Here is a 20,408-nt window from a genome sequence, read left to right on the forward strand (position 1 = left end):
GGGTGTTGTGGGCCGGGCTTGATTTGACCGTTGATGTGGGGGCTGATTACCGTCCCTTTTAGTCTACCCAGCCCTCGTAAGAGTTTGGGAAACATTCCTTTGATCGATTCTTTGGTGAGTGGGACCCCGCTAGGTGGCATATTGGTCCATGACCCGGTTGGCTGCCGGTGTACAAAACCATGGGCCTCATTACGAGTTTGGAGGTAGCCATGCCCTTAACAAGGACATTGCTGCCTACAAACTAGGGTCCGGGTTCATGGTCCCTGAATGGGGAAATACCAGGCCATTCCGACTTTGGAGGGCCGGTATTTCCTCATTCAGGGAACCCAGACCATCCCCATTCTCATTGAGGCCACATAGGGCTCAATGGGAATGGGGAGCATGTTAACAATGGGCCTGTTAATGACGGGCCTGTTGTTAGCATGCTGGTCCCCTCGCGGGACCTGCAAAGGACATCTGGTCTGACCCGAGATCCGGAGCGGGTCCCACGAGGGGACCTCGTAATGAGGCGGTACGGGGTTAACGGCGCCGGCATCTTTACCGGTGCCGTTAACCCCTTACCGGCACACTTGTAATGAGGCCCCATGTCTCCGTCGTTGAAATGGATGTCAATCAGGCCGAGTGCTTCAGTGGTGCAATAGCTGAGGAGACATTTCTCTTGTAAGGGGCTTTGTAGGATGTGAATGCTAGCGTTGATCCTTTTTCCTTTGAAAGAGAATGATTTCTCAAATTGTCCTATCGACTGTCGTGGTACACTGGGTCCCCACTGAAACATTCTTGCTTTGGACGGTGACAATTCTTGGGAGTCTGAATTCCTGTTCCCCCATGATGTTGACGGTCGACCCGGCATCTATGAGGAATGTGTGCATGCCTCACTGCCTTCATGTGTCCCCTGGATGAGGTTCACAAACTTGTCTGGGAATTCCGGGTCTAGCCCGTACGAGAAATTGTCCCATTTGGCATATTGGTCCTCAGGGTAGCCATATGTGTCTCTGTAGTAATCGGGTCGAAATAGTGCTTCACCCACAGGGGCTTAACTGTGTTCCCTGCCCTGTTACATTGACCTTATCATTCTCCTTGGTGGCTGTAAGACTGGCCCTGTCTTCACTGTGAGAACGGTTGAGTTGGCCTGTATGGCATCCTCCAACTGGGTTGTGTTGTCTGTGGCTGGCACATCGATGAGAACAGTCTCTCTTCCCCTCTCACTGCCTGGAAGTGTCCTTCTCTCCCGAATCTTGAGCACCTCTACTCTCTACTATACATCATCACTCAACTAGAACACAGCTATACCCCTGAGTAATTTGGCCTAGCTGTCCACATACGAATACGACCTCATCAACACCTCATCACCCTAATAAAACGCAGCTAGCCAAGCACATTCCGGCATAGTTGCTCACATATACGTCCTTCAGGCCTAACACAGCCAGAACCCAGTCTGGATGTCCACCCACCAGACTGCACACATCCAACTGACATTTTCAGCACCGCACCTAAATGCTAGGACACAGCTACCAACCGGCAATTACACCAGCTGCACACTTACATCGTGCATGCATGCACCCTACGACACTATCTCTCTCTACTGACCAGAACTACGGTTCCCAAGGGCGTTCAACCTACCAGTGATTTTAGGTCATACCAATGATATATAAAGCGCTATATAAATGCCAAATAAATAAATGCCAAATAAATGCCAAATGTCATTGCCAGGCATGGTCCTGCGTGTGGGAAGGATTGGCCACAGCGGTAGCATGACCTCTGGAGTCGGGCCCTGGTCTTGGCTGGGAATATGCCTCTCTCTCTGTGGTGTTCGTGGCGGGGTCTGGTGGCCTGCAGTATTTCTCTCCCCTTCTCTGCCACTGGTGAATGCAGTTACTGTCTCCTCTCTGTCCATTTTCTTTTTCATTGTCCCGATGGCAGAGGCCTGTATCGCCACTCTCTCGTGTATTCTTGCCATCTCTATAACCTCGTCTATCGATAGGGTTTTCTTCTGGAGTTGTTTCCAGAGTATAGATTTCATTTCATTTCATTTCATTTCATTTTTATATAGCGCCGGTAGCCCAAGGGCATCAGGGCGCTTTAAACGAACAGAGACACACATAGAACACAGAAAGAGGCCAATCCAAAGCTGAACCCTGACAATGTCCCTGATCCAACTTATCCCGGTTCATCATCTGAAGAGATATGTTTTCAAACCCTTCCTGAAAGCAAGAAGGTTTGTTTCAGACCTGAGTGTTTCCGGAACACTATTCCACAAGCTGGGCGCCTGAACCAAAAAGGAGCTGCCCAACCCCGATTTCAGCTTCAATTTGGGAACGATTAACAGGCATTTACCCCCGGAGCGAAGACTTCTACTGGGGGTGTGAAGCACTAACCTCTTTTTTAAATACTCTGGAGCAGAGCCATTAAGGCATTTATGAACCAGGCAGAGAGCTTTAAATTTTATACGATCCTCTACTCTTAGCCAGTGTAACGCCATTCTATCTTTAGTGACATGGTCTCTTTTCCTCAGATTTTTGACCAGCCTAACCGCGTTATTCTGAATCACCTGACAACTAGAGACATCCCTAGAGGAAGCCCCTAGCATCAGGGCATTACCATAGTCAAGTCTTGATAATATAATGGCTCTGGCTATGGTAGCCATGTTGCCCTCATTAAGGTAAGGCTTAATGGCTTTCATGAGCCTTAAGTAATATGCCGTGTTTTTTTGTTGATAGCTAGTCTGAGCATGAGAGTCTACCACTGCGTTAACCATCATTCCGAGAGTCTTCACTTTCTGGACTACCTGGATAGTGGCGTTCTTGATTTTAAATGACTTATACTCTGCCCCCAAGTTGGCAAGCTGACGACTAGATCCAAACAGCATAAGCTCAGTTTTGGAGTCGTTCAGACACATCCAATTTGTCTGCATCCAAGCATTAATTATCTTATAGACCCTGGCTATTACTTCACTGTCTGCGTCATGATGGCTGCCATCCAGTTCCAATATGAGTTGGGTGTCATCTGCGTAATTTGTAAACGACACCCCCTCCTTCACCGGTAAGCTGCACAGAGTGCGCATGTATATGTTAAACAGCATTGGGGACAGGCTGGCCCCTTGTGGGACTCCAAATAAAATATCACAGGGATCGGAGAAGCTACTGCCCCAATGGACTCTGGCTTGACGGTTCGAAAGGAGGGACAGAAGCCAATCTATGGCTCCTTCTGAACATCCCACATTCTCTCTGAGTGCCTTGATGAGAAGGTGGTAATCCACCAGGTCAAAGGCGGCACTTAAATCTAAAAGCATTAACACTCCTAACTTGCCTTTATCTATTAAGCTAAGCATCTGGTTCTGCAGATCCAGCATGGCTCTTTCCGTACTATGGGAGGCTCTAAATCCCGATTGTTGCCAATGCAGGATCTCCTTGTTTTCAACGAATTGTTGCAGTTGTTGTGTAGCAACCTTGTCCAATAACTTGAGAACAAAGTTTGAGTTGGTTATTGGGCGAAGATTCGCAGGATCTTTAGGATCCAGACCTGCTTTTTTGACAAGAGGGGTGATAGTAACTTTCTTAATGTCTCTCGGCACTGTGCCCTCTTTAAATGAGGCGTTTACTATTCTCTGAAGAATGGGCGCAAAGATAGCTTTATGTTGGAGAATGATGCTAGGAGGCAGGATATTTTCTGCACAAGTGGTTGGTTTCATGTTGTTCAACACCTCTAACATCTCTGCCTCTGAGATGGAGCTAAATTTGAAGAACTGTCCTCTGACAAGTGTCTCCGTTAGTGGGGGATCAGTGTCTTGTTTAGCGATAAGTCTGGCTTTGATAATGTTCTGTCTAGATGACAGACACCCTTCTATTACGTGGAGCCGGATCACCACTTCGTCTAAAAAGGCAGAGAATTGGCAGTGGACGAGTTTCTGGCAGAGTTGTGTAATGAATTCTTCCACTGTTTCGTGGGAGGCCTGGTGGCATTGGTTGAAGACATATCGTTCATATTCCTGGTTTGGATGTATTACGTGCTTCCTGTACAAAGCGGCCACAAGTGCTTCATAAGGGTTTCTGTTTTCGGGGGGGGGAGAGGGTGGTCTTGATGAAGTCATTTATCTGTGTCCCAGCCAGATTCGTGAAGATGTATTTTAAAACTGGAGACTTTTCTTCACCCGCTGCCTTGATGATACCGTCAAAATCGTTCACCCAAACCGTCCATCTGGGCCCCCTGTCTGCCTGTCGTTGGAGGCTGAATGGAGCAGGTATTCTTAGGGAAGGCTACGCTGCTTGCAGTGCGCAGGGGTGCGCCTTGTCCATCCGTTTGGTCCACCATGCTCCCTGATGTGCAGGCACGTAGGTTGGGCGCCTTCTGGCTGTGCTCTCCTGTAATTAATTTTGTGTCTTGAGGTGCCTGGCCCCTGGCCTGGTGCTCTCCGTCGGGGACTGGTATAGGTTACTTAGCCACCCAGGTGTGAGTTGTTGGGCAGTTGCTGGGTTGATGAGGTGTTGTCCCTCACTTCGTAGTGCAAGAGCTGGCTGCTCTATATATTTTGTTTTTTTTAGATCAGCGTAGTGCTAACAGTGCTGGTGTTCCTTCTGCAGAGGTTCCCTTCCTTTGTTCGGGCCTGCAGTGGGCGGGGCTTGCTGCTGCATTGCTAATGCTGCACTGCTTCTTTTTCCTCTTTCTTCGTTGTCGCAAGGGTGCCGGCACGGGCGCTGCAACGGAGGCTAGCTGAGTTGCCACAAGGACGGCCCTGCAGGCCAAAGGACGGTGGAAGGCAGTGGAGGACGTGTGGCTCGCACGAAAAGGGCGGCCTCGTGCCATATGAAAGGAGGCGAGGTTGTCTTTTTTTTATCCTCGTTGCCAGCTGTTACTAGGATATATCCCTCATGTAGGGTAAAGGATGCTCCTTTCCTCCCTCATAACAGGTGGTTGTACATGTAGGTGACTCCCCTTCACCTCGGCCACCCATCCTCTGAGAGATCTACATCGCATGCGTAGGAGCCAAGTTCTGTGGGCCCTTGGGGCCCAGGACCCACCAATAAATTATGTGCTGGGGTCTAGGGGCTTTGCTTAAGCACAGCTTCAAGGAAGTGTTCAAGCAAAGCTTCCTGCTGTGCTCTTATTTGCAGTTGTAGTCTGTTTTTCTTCGAGATGTAATGTACACCCTTTTATTAGCTAAAAGGTAGCACTTAAGGCAATGGGTTGTGAGGGCAAGTTCATAATCAGTGACGCATTGGCAGAAGTGTGGTGCTGTCTCGCTTGATTCTGCTGTGTTTTTTTGAGTCCTTGGCTGATTTAGGATTTCACTACTTGACTGCGACACTGGAGTGTTTCAACCCCCACGCTCCTACTGGACAAATAAGAGCAAGGCTTGCAACCCGCCCCCTACCCAGCATTCCTTATAGCCAGCATGCTCGCACATTGGCGTGCGCACAGTGGCAGAAGTGCGGTGCTTACGTGTGGTGCTTTCTCGCTGGATTCTGCTGTGTTTTTTAGAGTCCTTGGTTGATTAAGGATTTCACTACTTGGCGGCGACACGGGAGTTTTTCAACCCTCACGCTCCTATTGGACAAATCTGAGTGGTACGAACTCATTCAGGTTCTAGTCCTGAAAAACTATTGGTGAATCTTTTGGTGTGGGTTAGCCCAACATTTATTGTGCTCGTAGATAATGAGAAAGAGAGTGATTCTACTGTTTCTTTATTGCAGAGGCTTGCAACCTGCCCCCTACACAACATTCCTCATAGCCAGCATGCCCGTGCATTGGCATGCGCGCAGTGGCAGAAGTGCGGTGCTTAAGTGTGGTGCTGTCTAGCAAGATAGCGCAGAGTGCAGGGGCATATTTTATGTACTTCGAACCAAGGTATTATCTGGATTTACATAGATTGCAGCATATATAATTCTGCTTATAATCACATGTGATTGGTCTTATTGAAAGTTTACAAAAGACGCCGTGATATTGCTGTAATATTGGAAAGAGTTGCCTGAAACTGTGCAAATTGATTTGGTACGGTATAAGATTTGTTGGCGAGTAGGCACTGCAACGCATGTGCAAGACCTGAGGCCTTAACATTAGGCTTTCTGTGAATGTGGTAAATTAACAAACACTGCCTCATAAAGAGGGCCCTAGCAGAGAGAAAAAGGGGGCTCTGAGAGTGGTTAGTGGGATTCACACTGAGAGAAGTGTGCATTGGAAATAGGTATTGCTGTTCAGTTTGCTGTGACGTCTGCGTGAGTGTGAATTTATATCCCGCCTAAAGCAGAGACAGACAACAAATCTAACAGCTACCCTATAATCCATCTAAAAATGGAAAAGGCCCAATTTACATTGAAAACGGGCATGCCAGCTGTAAATGCGTTGTTGTTTAACAAAGGCAACTCTATAACATAAAAAGATGTGCTAGCAAATCCCCACAAGCCAATACAAAAAAAGATGTTTGGCATCTAGACGTGTCTAGATGACAAAAAAAAATGAATAAAAACCAGAATCGAAAGGCTCCAAAGGTTATTGATATCCGCCTTTATTGCAATCAGGGAGCGGGACAGGGGTGCGGGTTAAGTAAACCAAAGCTTAGTAATGGCGGTACAATAAAGCAAGATACACTCTTGGAATTGAATACACGATTAGACGCAGAAGTAGCCGCCATTAAGGCTAATGTGACAGAAACAATAATTTCCAAAGTCGGCAGTATCATATCAGACACCAGCATGGAGTCTGAAAGCAAACAATGTGATGATAACGCACTACTGGCCCAAAAAATACTTGAAACGGTTAATAAGAGTCCTCCTACATTGTGTTCTGTAGAGGCTCAACAGAAATTGAGGGAAGCTTATCAAGCCATGCATATTACAGGACAAGTGGATGAAGAAGCCCTCAATTTCATGAATTTGAGCCACACGTCTGATAATCAGGATGAAGTTGTATTTGTTCACTCCAACACAGGGGACCTAATGCAGGTAGACAATCTATCTCCAATCCAAAGGCAAAATTAAAGTGATCACATTTCATTGGGAGAGTTGAAGAGGAAAGTATGACTCAGATAGAGGCAAAACAAAGGATGAAAGGCTCCCTAGAAATGTCTGAATGCTCAGAGAGAGAGGCATCTATAAACTCACTTCCTTTCGTTCCACCTACTCCAAGGCGGCCGAATGTAGCATGGGAGGGGCAACAATCGCTATGGCCTGTTGACAAATCCACAGAAGAGGCAATATTACAACCTAATACGAATCCAACCTTAATGGCTATCAATACAGCCCTACTATCCCTTGGCAAGTTATACGAGGCAATGGATCAAAAGCTCAATTATCAAACAATATTACTGACAAAATTATCAAATAAAAAATTGGTGGTCTCACAAGAGAAGAAATACAAAAGTGTGAGCCGCAGTATGAGATCTTTAGACACTGCGGCGTAAGAGATGCCAAGAGACAAACCGAGATCATGGAAGACCTTGGCACCAAGGCATCGGCATATCCGAAACAGTTTGTATTTGGGGGTATGTCCAGTATAAAGGCATCTGCTGATGCCATGGAGTCTAGGCAGTTGGACGGATTGTGTTGCAATAATGGTGAAAAACTTAAATAAATGCAACACTGCTACAGTGATATATTTGGAGATTGCCAATAGGGAGAAAACTCAAGAAGATGCATCCAATTTTATTGTAAGAGTGGACACAGACAAAATTAACCCAAAGCAATTGGTGAGAGCACCTAGAAATAAGAACAAAAGGACAGCTGTAATTCAAAAGGCTGCCAAAACAAATGTTAAAATTAGACGTTTTTTGAAGACACTGAACGTGGCAAAAGAAACGGATGGTAAAAAGGAGATGGAAGTAGAATGCTCCGGCTCATCTCTACAACAAGCCGAGAGTAATAAAGAGAAGCCTCCTCCCAGCTTGTTATATAAACCCCTAGATGACTTAGTGGCAGAAAATATTCTCATGAGGGAGAAAGAAAGAGACCCACTGCAGCAGCCTCCTGCTGTCCTAAGTACTCCTGGACAGCAGGGGACCGTGTCGGGTGGGCTGACTGAGTCTCAAATGAGAGAGGAAATAAATAAAACTGTGGAAAGATACATGGCTAACAGGCTAAAAGAGAACTGACAAATGGAGTTGATAATGAAATATGCACAAACTTGAGTTACAAGCCAACTTTACATGGCCCTATACCAGCATTGAAAAACCCAATTGGAAATGTATCAGATAATGAACATTTGGGCAAAACCTTGCAATGGAAGAAAGATATATCAATGGTTAAAGATTACACATTTAAATCAAGAATAGCTGTGCAAAATAACCATCAGTGTTTCATATTGGAATGTAGAGACCAATGTTTTGCGCAGTTTGACCTAAATCGGGCGAGTGTATTAAACATCTGCAAGGAGATACCACAACTGCGAAACATAACTACATCTAGATCTATCCAGTTCCCGAATATCAGTCCGATCTACTGTATTGACTGACATTATGTGGTATGCAAGGGACACACTTTTTAAAATGGCTTCAATCTATATAAAGAGCACTTGCAGACAATGAGAGGAGATAAGCCTGGCTTTATGAAGTGGACCCCTCGCATATATGGAGCCATCAATAGTAGACAAAGTGACGTGGTACCTAAAGAAAAAATGCAACTTATATGTTGGAATACCCACGGATTGTCCCATTTAATTAATTCTCAAAGTAGCGAGCTAAATGGCTTTGACATAGTAGTCCTGCAAGAAACATGGTTGGGAGAGACCCCCGATATGAGATGGCTTCGAAATAGTCATAGAACCGGCATTGTGTTTACCTAGGGGTAGACCAATGGTTGGCCTTATGATTGCAACAAAGAAAACAAGGGGCTTTAGAGTAACCATGTATGACTCATTTACAACCTGTATCCAAGCCATCAAACAATTGTTAATATATATTGGGGAAGGGCGCACTTGCCACCAGACTGCTTTTTAAACATCTTGAGGATGTCCTCTCCAAAATTGCATTGGAAAAACATACTGACTCTGTATTAGTCATGGGTGATCTTAATCTTCATCTATTGGCAAAAAAGGGAAGGAAATCTTCATTGGAAGAACAAAGGTGGTGTTACATCATGGAAGAGATGCAAATGGTAATGGTAAATGGTACAGTTGAGGGTAACATACCAGCAGCCAGAAAGTGGCACAATGGTCCATTTGAAGCAACGTTTGATTAAATATTTGTGAATGGTGCATTGATGAACATGATCCGTACCCTAGATGTAAAATCAAATACCAAAAGTGACGATAGTCAGCTATGCCTAAAATGGGAATTGGAGCTAAACCAGCATATGACATGTAGAAAAAAGTACAAAGGTAATGTAATTGCAAACAATGCAAGAAACCAAATAAAATGGTCAGTAACATCATTGAGTGTTTTCGATAAGCATATATCTATGAATCTAGGGCAGGACTATGTGTCTTTCATGCAAAAATATGTGCAAGTGAGAACAGTTGTGCAAGGTAACAACTACAAACATGCACATACCTTTGATTTGGATGTTAAGGCTAAAAAAGCTGAACTGAGACAACAGATACGGTTGATAAAACATCTACCTGTAGAAGAGAAGTTGTATAAAATAAAACATTTACGTTCAGTCTACAAAAAATGGCAAAGAGGAAGAAAAGCAATGTGTTATAAAAGGGATAGTGAACACATTTTTAGAAAAATTGCCTCGAAATCTTCAGCTGAGATATGGAGTGTCCTAAACAAAGCAAAGTACAAAGACCAAAAACATGGTGCGACTACTTCCTACAAATTTACCAGACTCCTGTATTAAATCATGACCTTATTATCAAGAGCCAAAGTTGGGATCATTCATTTAAAATTGATTGTGAGGACATTTTATTCCACATCTCAAAACTTAGCATGTTGCGGGCCCCTTTACCTGACGGGCTGGATAATGGAAAGATAAAGGAAAATGCAGAAGTCTGGGCTTCAATATTAAGGAAGATCTTTGAGGAAGTAATGCTCTCAAGGGAATTACCTGAGTCATGGAGGAAATCCATACTTATTCCGCTCTTTAAAAAGGGGAACAGACTTGACCCTGCATCTTACAGGCCTATTGCCCTTTTGGATTGCCCGGGGAAGATATTTGCTCGTATAGTCCTTCAAGATTTCAACAATTGGCTATATAAAGAGAACCTAAGAGACCCATGGCAGACAGGGTTTTTGAAGGGATTAGGTACAGGTATTAATCTATTGGCTATAAATGCAATCATTGCCAAACAGTCTAGCAAGAAGCAACCTTTGTATGTTGCCTTTGTCGACTTTAAAACAGCGTTTGACTCGATCTTAAGAGAACTACTATTTATGAAACTAATGAAGAACAACTGCCCATGGAATATCCTTAAGTGGCTCATTGAATTTCATGATTGAACGTCGTTGCAAATAAGACTGGATAGTGTTGATTCGTCCTCTGATCCCATTCCAACATCAAGGGGACTAAAGCAAGGGTGTATACTTGCTTCAGCAATTTTTAATTTCTTCATATTAGACCTGGGCAAGGAATTCATAAATGTTATAACAGACTCTCCAAAAATTGGGCAGAAAGAGGTTAAATGGTTGTTGTATGCATATGACCTCCTTTTGATATCAAAGACACCGATGGGGCTGCGTAACGTGGTACAAGCTTTGGAGAAATAGGCCATCTACAATAAGATGACAATAAATATAAAAAAAACACAGGTAATACAATTTGGTCATCTTAAACAACATAATATGAAACTTGGGTGGCGACTAAATAATCAAGAGGTAGAAACAGTGTCTAGCTATATCTACTTAGGTGTAAATATTAATAACAATTCGAGAGATTTACCATATGAGTATACCATGAAATTGAAATGGAATAGCCTAATATCACACGCCAGAATTATTAGTGGCAAATATTGTAAATTCACTATTGCACCTTTGATAACGTACTATAAACAAAAGGCCCTACCCATATTGTTATATGGAGCAGAAACCAAAGCATGCAAGCCAAATAACTACTGGAACAAAACTGAAGGGGCATATTGGAGGAGCCTTTTGAAGCTTCCTATATCAACGCCTGTAGCCTTGATAAGGCATGAGTTAGGATTAATATCAGTGTATGCCATATATAAATGGAAGATATGTATGCTTTATAGGAAATGTGTTTTGGATAAACATCGGAATGGGCTGGTTATGCAACTGTCAAACTATGTGAGAGAATCAGATGACAAATTCATCAAACAATGGTGGTCAAAGGTGCAAGAGTTCATGCAGGAAGCGAACATAACAGATGACTTGCTAATACAAAATCCTGATAAGGCAAAGGGGAAAATGTGGGAAATGGATTGGAAAAGTGACTCAGGAAATGTGTAACAATTATAAATGCTTCAAACAAAATCCCTTTGCTTTAAAAACTTTCGAAATCCTGAGGCATATCTTTTGAAATCACCAAATGTCACACATCATGCAGGACTCTTGCGCCTGAGACTACATTTGTGGAAAACCAGAGACGTGACAGCGAAATGTATTTTATGTACACTCCAGATCAGTTGGTTATGCAACAACAAACCTTTTGAATGAATTGAAATTAGAAAATGATACACTTGAAGATGCGAGGATCTGAAATCATAAGGGACAAACTTTAGATTATGTTGTGATTTCTTTCTTCTGTAGATCATAGATTTTATATTTGTCTATTTCTTACTTTTATTTTATGATGTAAATCATTGTGTGAAGGATCTAAATGAAATGTAAATTAGCAAATGCTGATATGTTTTAAAGGAATCTTGCTTTTTTATATGTATATTTGTAAATTAGATAATTTGATTTATATGGAAAGTTTGAATTTTTCAGCCAAACCCCATAAAATAAAAAATAATCATAATCAGTGACCGTTTAAAGTGCAGCTCGCCATAAAAAGTGCTGAAGCTCAGTTGTTAGCACTGATGGGTCATATGCATTTTAAAGCAAACTTCCTACCACAGAGGATTGCCCAAATGAGTAGAAGAAATGATTTCGAAGCTGTTTGTTTGCATAAAAAAGTAATTCTTTTTTGTACAAACCAAACGCTTTGCTGGCATAATTCATCATTGCAATATGCATGCCTTGCCAGTGGCTTCATCATACACCTCACAGGAGAATATACAGACATCTCCAGGTGTCCCATACCAGTGTCAACAGAACATCCAGAATTGCCTTATTTACTTTCTGTCACATGTAGACCTGCATTTTAAATGGAAGTGCAAAACTACAAGGACCAAAATGCAGGGAAGGAAACCGTGCAGGTTGCACCTCCCTCGCCCGGCATGGGGCATGGTTAGGTGAAGAACGGCTGTGCACTAACTCTGCTCACATTCTAATTGTAAGTTCAGCTGCACGATGTCACGTGTGAGCAGGCATGCAGTGCAGATTCACGTTCCTTGCCATTCGGGCACATCTCGCTGTGCACTTCTAGTGGAATTAGGAAAAGGTGTGGGTGGAAGAGCCTACCTTATCTAGTGTACATTCTCGTGCGATCAAAAGAACATTGTTCCTCCCTGTATAAATAAATAATAAACATTAAATGATGCGGGGAAGCATGTCAACATCTGAAAAAGTTGCTTATGATAAATCAGTGGAGTTCACGCAACTGTTTTCTTTGTATTTGATAAAGTGCCATGGAAAATAGCCAAGGTGGAATTGTATTCGAACTTCTTTTTTGAATTGCCTTGTAATCAGGCTACAGATGGGCATTCTCTTTTGAGCTCTTTTGCACTTTTGTAGTGAATCCAGCTTATGCCAGCCAAACATGTTTTGATAAAAATTGTGTAGACGTTGAACTACCGTGTAGTTTGCTGATTTGCAAGTCAGCTTTCTTGAACACAATAGTTTAGCTTTCGAAGACAACTAAGCATAACGCAATGACTTAAAATAGTATAGTGTAGCTGTATTCTAGTGGCTGAAATTCAAACAGTAGAACCGGGAAACAATCCTGGCTTCCTGACTTAACCAAACTATGCCATCCTGGGCAAATTCATCATTATTCCTGATTTTCCTTCGTGCCGAAATTCGGATCTGGCAGAATTTTGTTATGTGTGCATTGCACTAACAGGTTCACTCATGCTTGATTTAACAGACTATAGTGCTTCTCCGTTTAATGTGTAATAACATTATTTGTATTAATAGTGCAATACTACCTTACAGGCAGCCATATGTGTGTGCACCTTTCTTAAACTATCTTTGTGTGTCTTACTAAGGCTTATCTTTTCATAACTTATTGTAATGTATTCAGTGTTAGCTCAGGGGTGATACCTCAGGCACTGGCCTTCCAAGCAAGACAACATAGAGCAACACAGGTTCGATCCCTGGGTCCGGGCTTAGAAACCTCTGGGTATTGAGCACGTTATAAATAACACATTATTATTCTATCACTTCCTATAAAATCATCATAGTGAACGGTCATCTGACATCTCTTCCTGTACCCCATCAATTTTGGTTGTTTCAAGTCACTGCCTGTTCCCCACCAATACATATGAGAAGTTGGCATCCATGTTCCCATGTGCTTTTTAACAATTGGGTGTAGAAAGTCTCGGTAGAGATTAGAAAATGTTCTATTTTTTTAACCACAAATGGCCCTGATCCCAAAATACACGTGATTCAAAAAAGGGAAACAGAATCATATGCGCTTTCGGAAAGAAAAGTGTGGCATGTATTACATGCTGCACCCCTGCAAACCGTGCATGCTCAAAATGGGTGCAGGGCGTTGGGCGGACTAATGGGTAGACTAAGCAGGGCACCCCACTTACACAACAGGAGTGTAAATGGAGTGACCAATGACCTGCAATTAAAGTGAGGGAAGAAACCCTCAAAATAGCTGCTATTGGATTAGTTCAACTTTCCCCAGTCCCAAAGTACCCACAATGGGACACCCACCACACAAGAAAGTGAAAATGGTGTCACATTCCTACAATTTGACCAGAATGTGTGCAGGGAAGGAACCGATGTATGGTGAAAAAAAAGTCTGTTGCAGAAAACCTTCACACATTTCCATGAAAGATATTTGTCAGGGTAACCCAGCTGGCATCTAGAGCATGTGCAATTTTGCACCCTGCCCCCGCCCCTCAGAACCGTGGTGCACTCTTGTTTTCACGAAATAGACATACATTTACATGCCGCCGTCTGCTGTGCACCTTTGTGCCGGGTGCGAACAGTAGTCTTTGTGACTCCCCTAACAAACACTTTTTGCATACAGGTGCATCCTGTGAACAGCCCTCTTGCGAAAAAAACATTGATTCATTGCGAATCAACACTCTGTAGCCATGTGGGCAATTGAGATCTAATTCCTTGTGTTGACCCCAGACCAAACCACTATTTGTTTAGACAACTTTTCTTGTTTTTCCACAGCAGGTACCTTACTACCCACACACACATACTATGATATAACTAAAGAGAAAAATCAACTGTGGGTCTGTCTCGAGTCATTTGTTGATCACTGAACCATTACAGGCCACTCAACTTCTACTGGCGTAGTCCTGCTGCCTTTCTTGGTCCTTCACCTTCATCAGCCATTTTGGAACAACAAATGTTTCTTCCAGTCCACCGTCCAGCACTCCTCCTACCTCTCACCTCCCTTGCCCTCCACTGTGGATAGCGTTGAGTAGTATATTGGGCTCATTCTAAGTTGTTACCGGACTGGCAAACTACGAGTTCTGTCGCAGGTGCCTTCTCGCCTGCCAGGACTGGCCTGGCGGGCGTTGCGGCAACTGTGAGCAGAGCATGTTCGATGAACCGGCACCATTCTATAGGGATCAATGGGAATGGGGAGCATTTTTTTCCGGCGCCCGCGAATGGGCAATTACTGGGTCCGGTGGGGTAAGTGCCCATTCACGGGTGCCGGTAAAAATCACAAGTTTTACCGGCAAGGCTACCGCCAAACTTGTAATGAGGCCCACATAGTCTGTGGGACTACACTACGTTTTGGGATATTTTACCAGACTGTTCACCAATTTCTGGAATATTTCTTTTTACCAAACCTATTTTACAATGTGAAGGAAATTCTTGCAGATTTGATCAGACTGCATTTCTCTGGAATGTTGGCTATTTATGTATTTATTTATTAAAATTTTTATAACACGCCACATGCCTGTGGGCCACATGCTTTGTGGCCAATCATTCACCATGCCCATAGAATATAATAGGTTTGCATAGCACGGAGTACATATATAGGCCTTGGGCAAATGTGGAGCCCCCAAAGTAGCTGCTACTCCTGTACTGCAGGGGTGTACCAGAACCCCCCACATATAAGCTTGCAAATTAGATTTATCATCGAATACTCAAGGTAGTGACCTCCTCCTTCCACCGCCCCTCCAGCTAAAGGTGGCCAGCTAGTATATATCAACACTTCACAGACAACATAATTGCACTGACCTTTTCTCTGTGCTTGAAAGGTCAACACGTAGAAAGGTCAAGTCTCAATTTCCTCGCCCTTCGCAGTGCCCTGTGAGGCTGTCCCAATCGATGCGCGACTTTGTGGGGCACTGATTGGCCACTTGGTGATTCCTTATGCATGCATGCCTTTGTTGAGCTCTTTTTGGATGTATATGTATATATGTACACACACACGTGCGTACTTACATATGCATGTTTGGGATTTATAAAGCACACACCTAGCTGGATAGCAACCGAGCTGCTAGGTTTTTAAAGTCAAACAATGTCCACCAATGACAATAAGAGGAGCCAGAAAGGGAAGGACCTCCAATGATTTGACTGTTTTTAACATGTGGCTTCCAGTTGAGGACCCTTTAAATTGTTCTGAGACTGCTGATGGGCAATTGTTTTACTTTGAATGCCCCCTCTGTGCTCAGGTGTGACTCTTAAAAGTCCATTTGGCAGCTTTTTCTTCAATTTTCTTCTCAGCGGAAGGTGTCTGCCATGCTTTTTACCTACTGTTTACTTCCACTATCTTGTCATCCAAGTAATATAAGTTTGGTGATATTCTGCTTTCCAAATCCAATGGAATCCCACTGGAGTATAAATGGACCTTCTTGGTTTGGAAGTGAACTGTATAGCTTTCTCTAGCAAGATCCTGCGTGAAGCTCTAAATGAAATACTGCTGGGAGGTGGGTGGAATGCAGGAGGGGTGCCCTGCACAGCAGTACAATGGGGCTCCATATGGGCCTTTTGTGCAGAGTCCTGCTTTGATATATCCAAGGGGAATCAATTTCCATCCAGACCTGAGTCTCTCTCAGCTAAACTGCCAGCACTGGTGATGGAAGGAGTACCTTTTGTGTGAAGTTCTAGCAGGTGGCATCGGGAGATCTTGGCCAGATCACAGAGTAGTGGCACTGCTGCGGTAGGGGAGAGTGGAACTGTTGCAGTATTCATTGCTGCACACACATTTTATATTCTGTGACTAATGCAAAGTGTCAATTGTGCTATGGGGCTACCTTTCTTTTTCATTTCCCTTGCCTGCATCATCTTTCACTGTCCGTCATCTCATCTTGCAATTACCACCTTTCCACCTTTGCGCTCCCTTTGTCCCCTACGCCTGTCCCATAACTTCCTTCTTCTCCCTTTCACCCACACCCCTTCCCTAAACTCCCAAACACATTTTGTACACTTCCTTAACATTTCTTCAGACTCCATCCATCTCATTCTTCTCACTTAGCTCCTTAACCCTTTACCTTTAACCCTGACCCAATCTCTCCACTTCCTAACACTCTCCTTCTCCACAGTTGATCCAGATGGTCCGGGCTGTGGATCCCGATGATCACAGTCATGACAGACCGTTCTTCTTCCGCGGCCTGCCCGGCCTCACCAATGATCGCAACTTCACCATCCGTGATAACAAAGGTAGGAACTAGCATCCATGAATCACACATGCATTCCGCCTCGGCATTATGCCCATTCTGCACTGAGCACACGTTCATCCAATCCACCATCACCTCCCTCCTCGGGACACCTATGCCTCCCATTTACCCCCACTGGGATCCTATACATATGCCAGAGACAGACGAGAGCTGATTTAATTAGCTTCGTATTCAGTTAATAAAATAGCCTAGTTCAGAGATTAGTGTGAGTATGTTGAGGCGGGTGAAACAAGAATCACTGAGTGGCATTGTAGTAACACCTTTTATTGAACTTCTGGTGGAAATTCTCCTATGTATATCTCCACTAATAGGTGCTAATTTGGCAATGGATAATGCACCTCCAGCTGCCTATGTCTACGCTGGTCACCTGGGCTGCGCCTATTCAACGAACCCCAGTTTAATTCCTTCTCTTTTGATTCGCCACAGTAGGACTCCTTCTCGTTGAATACATCTCATTTGAACCACACATCACTTGACCCATGTCTGTTTTGATGCATGTCACTTATGCTCCGCCTTCCCAATGTGACACATGTCTGTTTTGATGCATATCACTTATGCTCCGCCTTCCCAATGTGACACATGTCTGTTTTGATGCATGTCACTTATGCTCCGCCTTCCCAATGTGACACGGTTACAAGAGTGCAGCCAATGTTTGAGGTGGACAGCGATTTTGGATCCTCTCCCAGATTCTCCATGCCTTGTCTCTCGAAGTGTCATCTTCTCCCAATCATTCTGCTGCTTTTGGGCACATGTCTACCAGTGATGATAAGATGCCTACAGTTGATGATGCAGATTTTGCCTTTTTCATTTGGGAAACTGTACCCCTCTGGATTGATGCAGGGGGTTGGATCCTGGATACCTGTTGCACTCTGTACCAAGCATGTTGAAGCTCAGAGACCTGATGTTGACAGTGTGTCAGTGGGGTTATGCCCACGGTTTCTGTCTATATCCTCACTTATATAAACTCACAGCAACCTTCCCTCCCTTGTTTCCTTCATCTCAGTGTATAGTCCTGTATTCTCCATCCTTGGTGTGTGTATCTCTCACAATAAAACCTCAAAGTAACACAATCACTGGTTCTCAATCTATGTCTTTCACTCACAAACTATCTTGCACTGGCTTACTCACTTTCACTGGATTACCCACTCTCACATTCACACTTTGTGTTAATGGGCTTCACAGCCTTGTCCCAAATACTCAGTGGTCTAAGCGCACATATTTTTCAAATGTATTTTATTTTGTGATTTATATATATGTGCCAAGCATGCAAATCTACTCACTTCAGGCACCACAAAGAGAGGATAAGGGGGAGGAATCGAAAACAAGGAGGGTGACTCCTAGGGTCCCAAGTAGTACTTAATCTACTGAGAAGATTCCAGGGTTGTGGATAAGGAAATTCTGTTTAGGCTATCATCTGAATTTAGACAGTCTGCCAAGTCCATCAGTAATTTGTTTCATAGTTGAGGGATATTTCGTTGTTAGGAGCCCTGATTTTTATTTTGCTGTATCTTATCTGATTAACTAGGTTTGCTGATTCTAAGATTTCTTGCTTGCGTGTGGCGGGCACAACAGAAGCAGCTTTGTCTGTGTTCTCTTAGCTTTTAACATGATTTTGTTTTTTTCATCTGATTTCTATTTGAATGTATGCATGCATGTGCGGCCTGGCCTCACTATTTGGGGCCTAAGGTAAGCCTGACTGCTTTGTTCATGATCATTCAGAGTTAGCTGAGTACATTTGTGTGGAGTTCTAGGTATAGACAATTGCAATAATCACGTTTGGCTAAGATTAAGTCTTGTATTGGTTTGATTTGGTTGCTCATGTTGAGCAGGAGGAGAATTTTTCTTAGAATATCAAGTTATGTGCACATTCATCTATTTCAGAGGTGAAGTTGGTGATGCAATCAAAGAGGAAATCCAAGTTTCTTGATTTAATCAGTGTCTCACAACTAGTGCACAGTGTGTCTGCCCAGTTGAAAGGCATGAAGTCAGGTTTGGGATTACCCAGAAGTAGGATTCCAATTGTTTTCCTACGGAAGCATAATGGATTAGCAGATAACCAACTTTGTTTGTTAGATAGACAGTTGTATATGATTTGCAATTCAAGACTTTTGTCAGGTTCTTATTAACAGGATTCGAATATCATCAGTGAAGAATTGGGAGGATGTCAACAATTTCACGATGATGTCAACTAAGGGTCACATATAGACATTAAACAATTATGGTGAGAGAGCAAATCCCTGGAGAACTCCTCCAGTTGTTTGGGAATCTGTTCTGCAGTGCAGTCTATACCCATTATGATTGTCTTCAGATTAAAAATTGCCCAGTTTTGCCTCTGAGGACCCTGTTTAGGCTGTTCCTTCCTATTCTTGCATAATCCTGGGGGTGGTCTAAAAGAGTGTCATGGTTCGCTGTACTATAGGCAGCTGGCATGTCTAGCAGGATCAGAACTCAAGATTGGTTGGCATCTGCTTCTTTAAAGATTTCCTTTCTGATGTGCAGTATAGTTTCTGTACTCCTGGAAGGACAGAAACTTGATTGTCATGGGGGTCTTCAGTTTCAGAAAAGATTTTAAACTGTAAAGTAGCTAGTCCCTCCATCTCAGCAGTCTCTACATATGCTTAAAGGATTTGTTGAAGACTCTTGCAATTGATCCTTACACCTTGTCCAGTTTCTGCTTTTCATGTCTACAAACGGGCTAATGTAAATGTTATTCCTGGATTTATGCATAGGTTAAACAAACTATCTTTTGAGGCTCACTATTAGCCAATGCGTCCAACAGAATTAGCATGAAAAACTTAATAGCATTGTCAAGCTATGCTTTATGAATCTGGCTTCAATAAGGTACTCACTGTGAATTTTCCTGTAGGGCACCCCCTCCTGCTGTCTGCCTGTGGTCATGGAGGGCTTCCCATCCACTTATGAAGTGGACAAGAAACCCACCTCCCATCCACTTAGGGATTAAGGCTGTGTCTTATTTTAGCACAATGGCACCATCGCCAGGAGCTGGGAGGCCTGCGAATCCACCTTTGTCAGCAGTTCAAGTACTGCCCACAGCCTTCAATTCTGAACCCTCCTGTCCTAGGAACAGTCCATTGGCGCTCCATATGATTAAATGGCAAACATGGAGCAATGTATGACTGTAGAGCGTGCTTGTCAAGATGAACAGGCCTTGTTTGCAATATATTTTCTGCAGCAAGTGACGGCTAAGGATGAGATATCTGAAGCAGCCCTCCTCTTGGCCCTCATTAGGGTCAGCATCCCAGAGTTCCCATTTTCGCACTATAGGTTGGCAGATCAAGAGTTGGTCATGAAGAAGGTGTGTCACATGCCCATGAGCAACTGGCAGGTTCTAGCTCACCATCTTAGTGGAGCATCCACAGAGCAAGAGGAAAATCTGTGCTATGCCTCCAGTCACTGAAGAAGTTCCCAGTGAAGGCAACTGGTGATTAGTCTTAACGGGAACAGACTTTAGAAGGGATGCAGAATGCTGCCTCCCCATCCCACTTCCAGGCAGTGTTTAGAAGAACTCCACACAACCTAATCCTACAGACGCTGCCCAGATGTGCTGTTGCCCAATGCCTCTCTTACATTGTGTCTGCCAT

The 20,408-nt window shown here is 43.6% G+C and overlaps 1 protein-coding gene across 4 annotated transcripts in view; it reads left to right on the forward strand.

Annotated features, from left to right (window-relative positions):
* Positions 1 to 20,408, forward strand: part of CDH24 (cadherin 24) — a 1,353,690-nt gene that overhangs the window by 1,208,211 nt on the left and 125,071 nt on the right. For all 4 annotated transcript variants that reach the window (XM_069633835.1, XM_069633833.1, XM_069633832.1 and 1 more), the window contains one exon: positions 16,672 to 16,789. In XM_069633835.1, coding sequence (XP_069489936.1) covers positions 16,672 to 16,789 — 118 coding nt within the window. The remainder of the gene's footprint in view (positions 1 to 16,671; positions 16,790 to 20,408) is intronic.

The sequence above is a fragment of the Ambystoma mexicanum genome, chromosome 13, assembly GCF_040938575.1.
Source record: "Ambystoma mexicanum isolate Mex_15411 chromosome 13, UKY_AmexF1_1, whole genome shotgun sequence".
Taxonomy (NCBI): Eukaryota; Metazoa; Chordata; class Amphibia; order Caudata; family Ambystomatidae; genus Ambystoma; species Ambystoma mexicanum.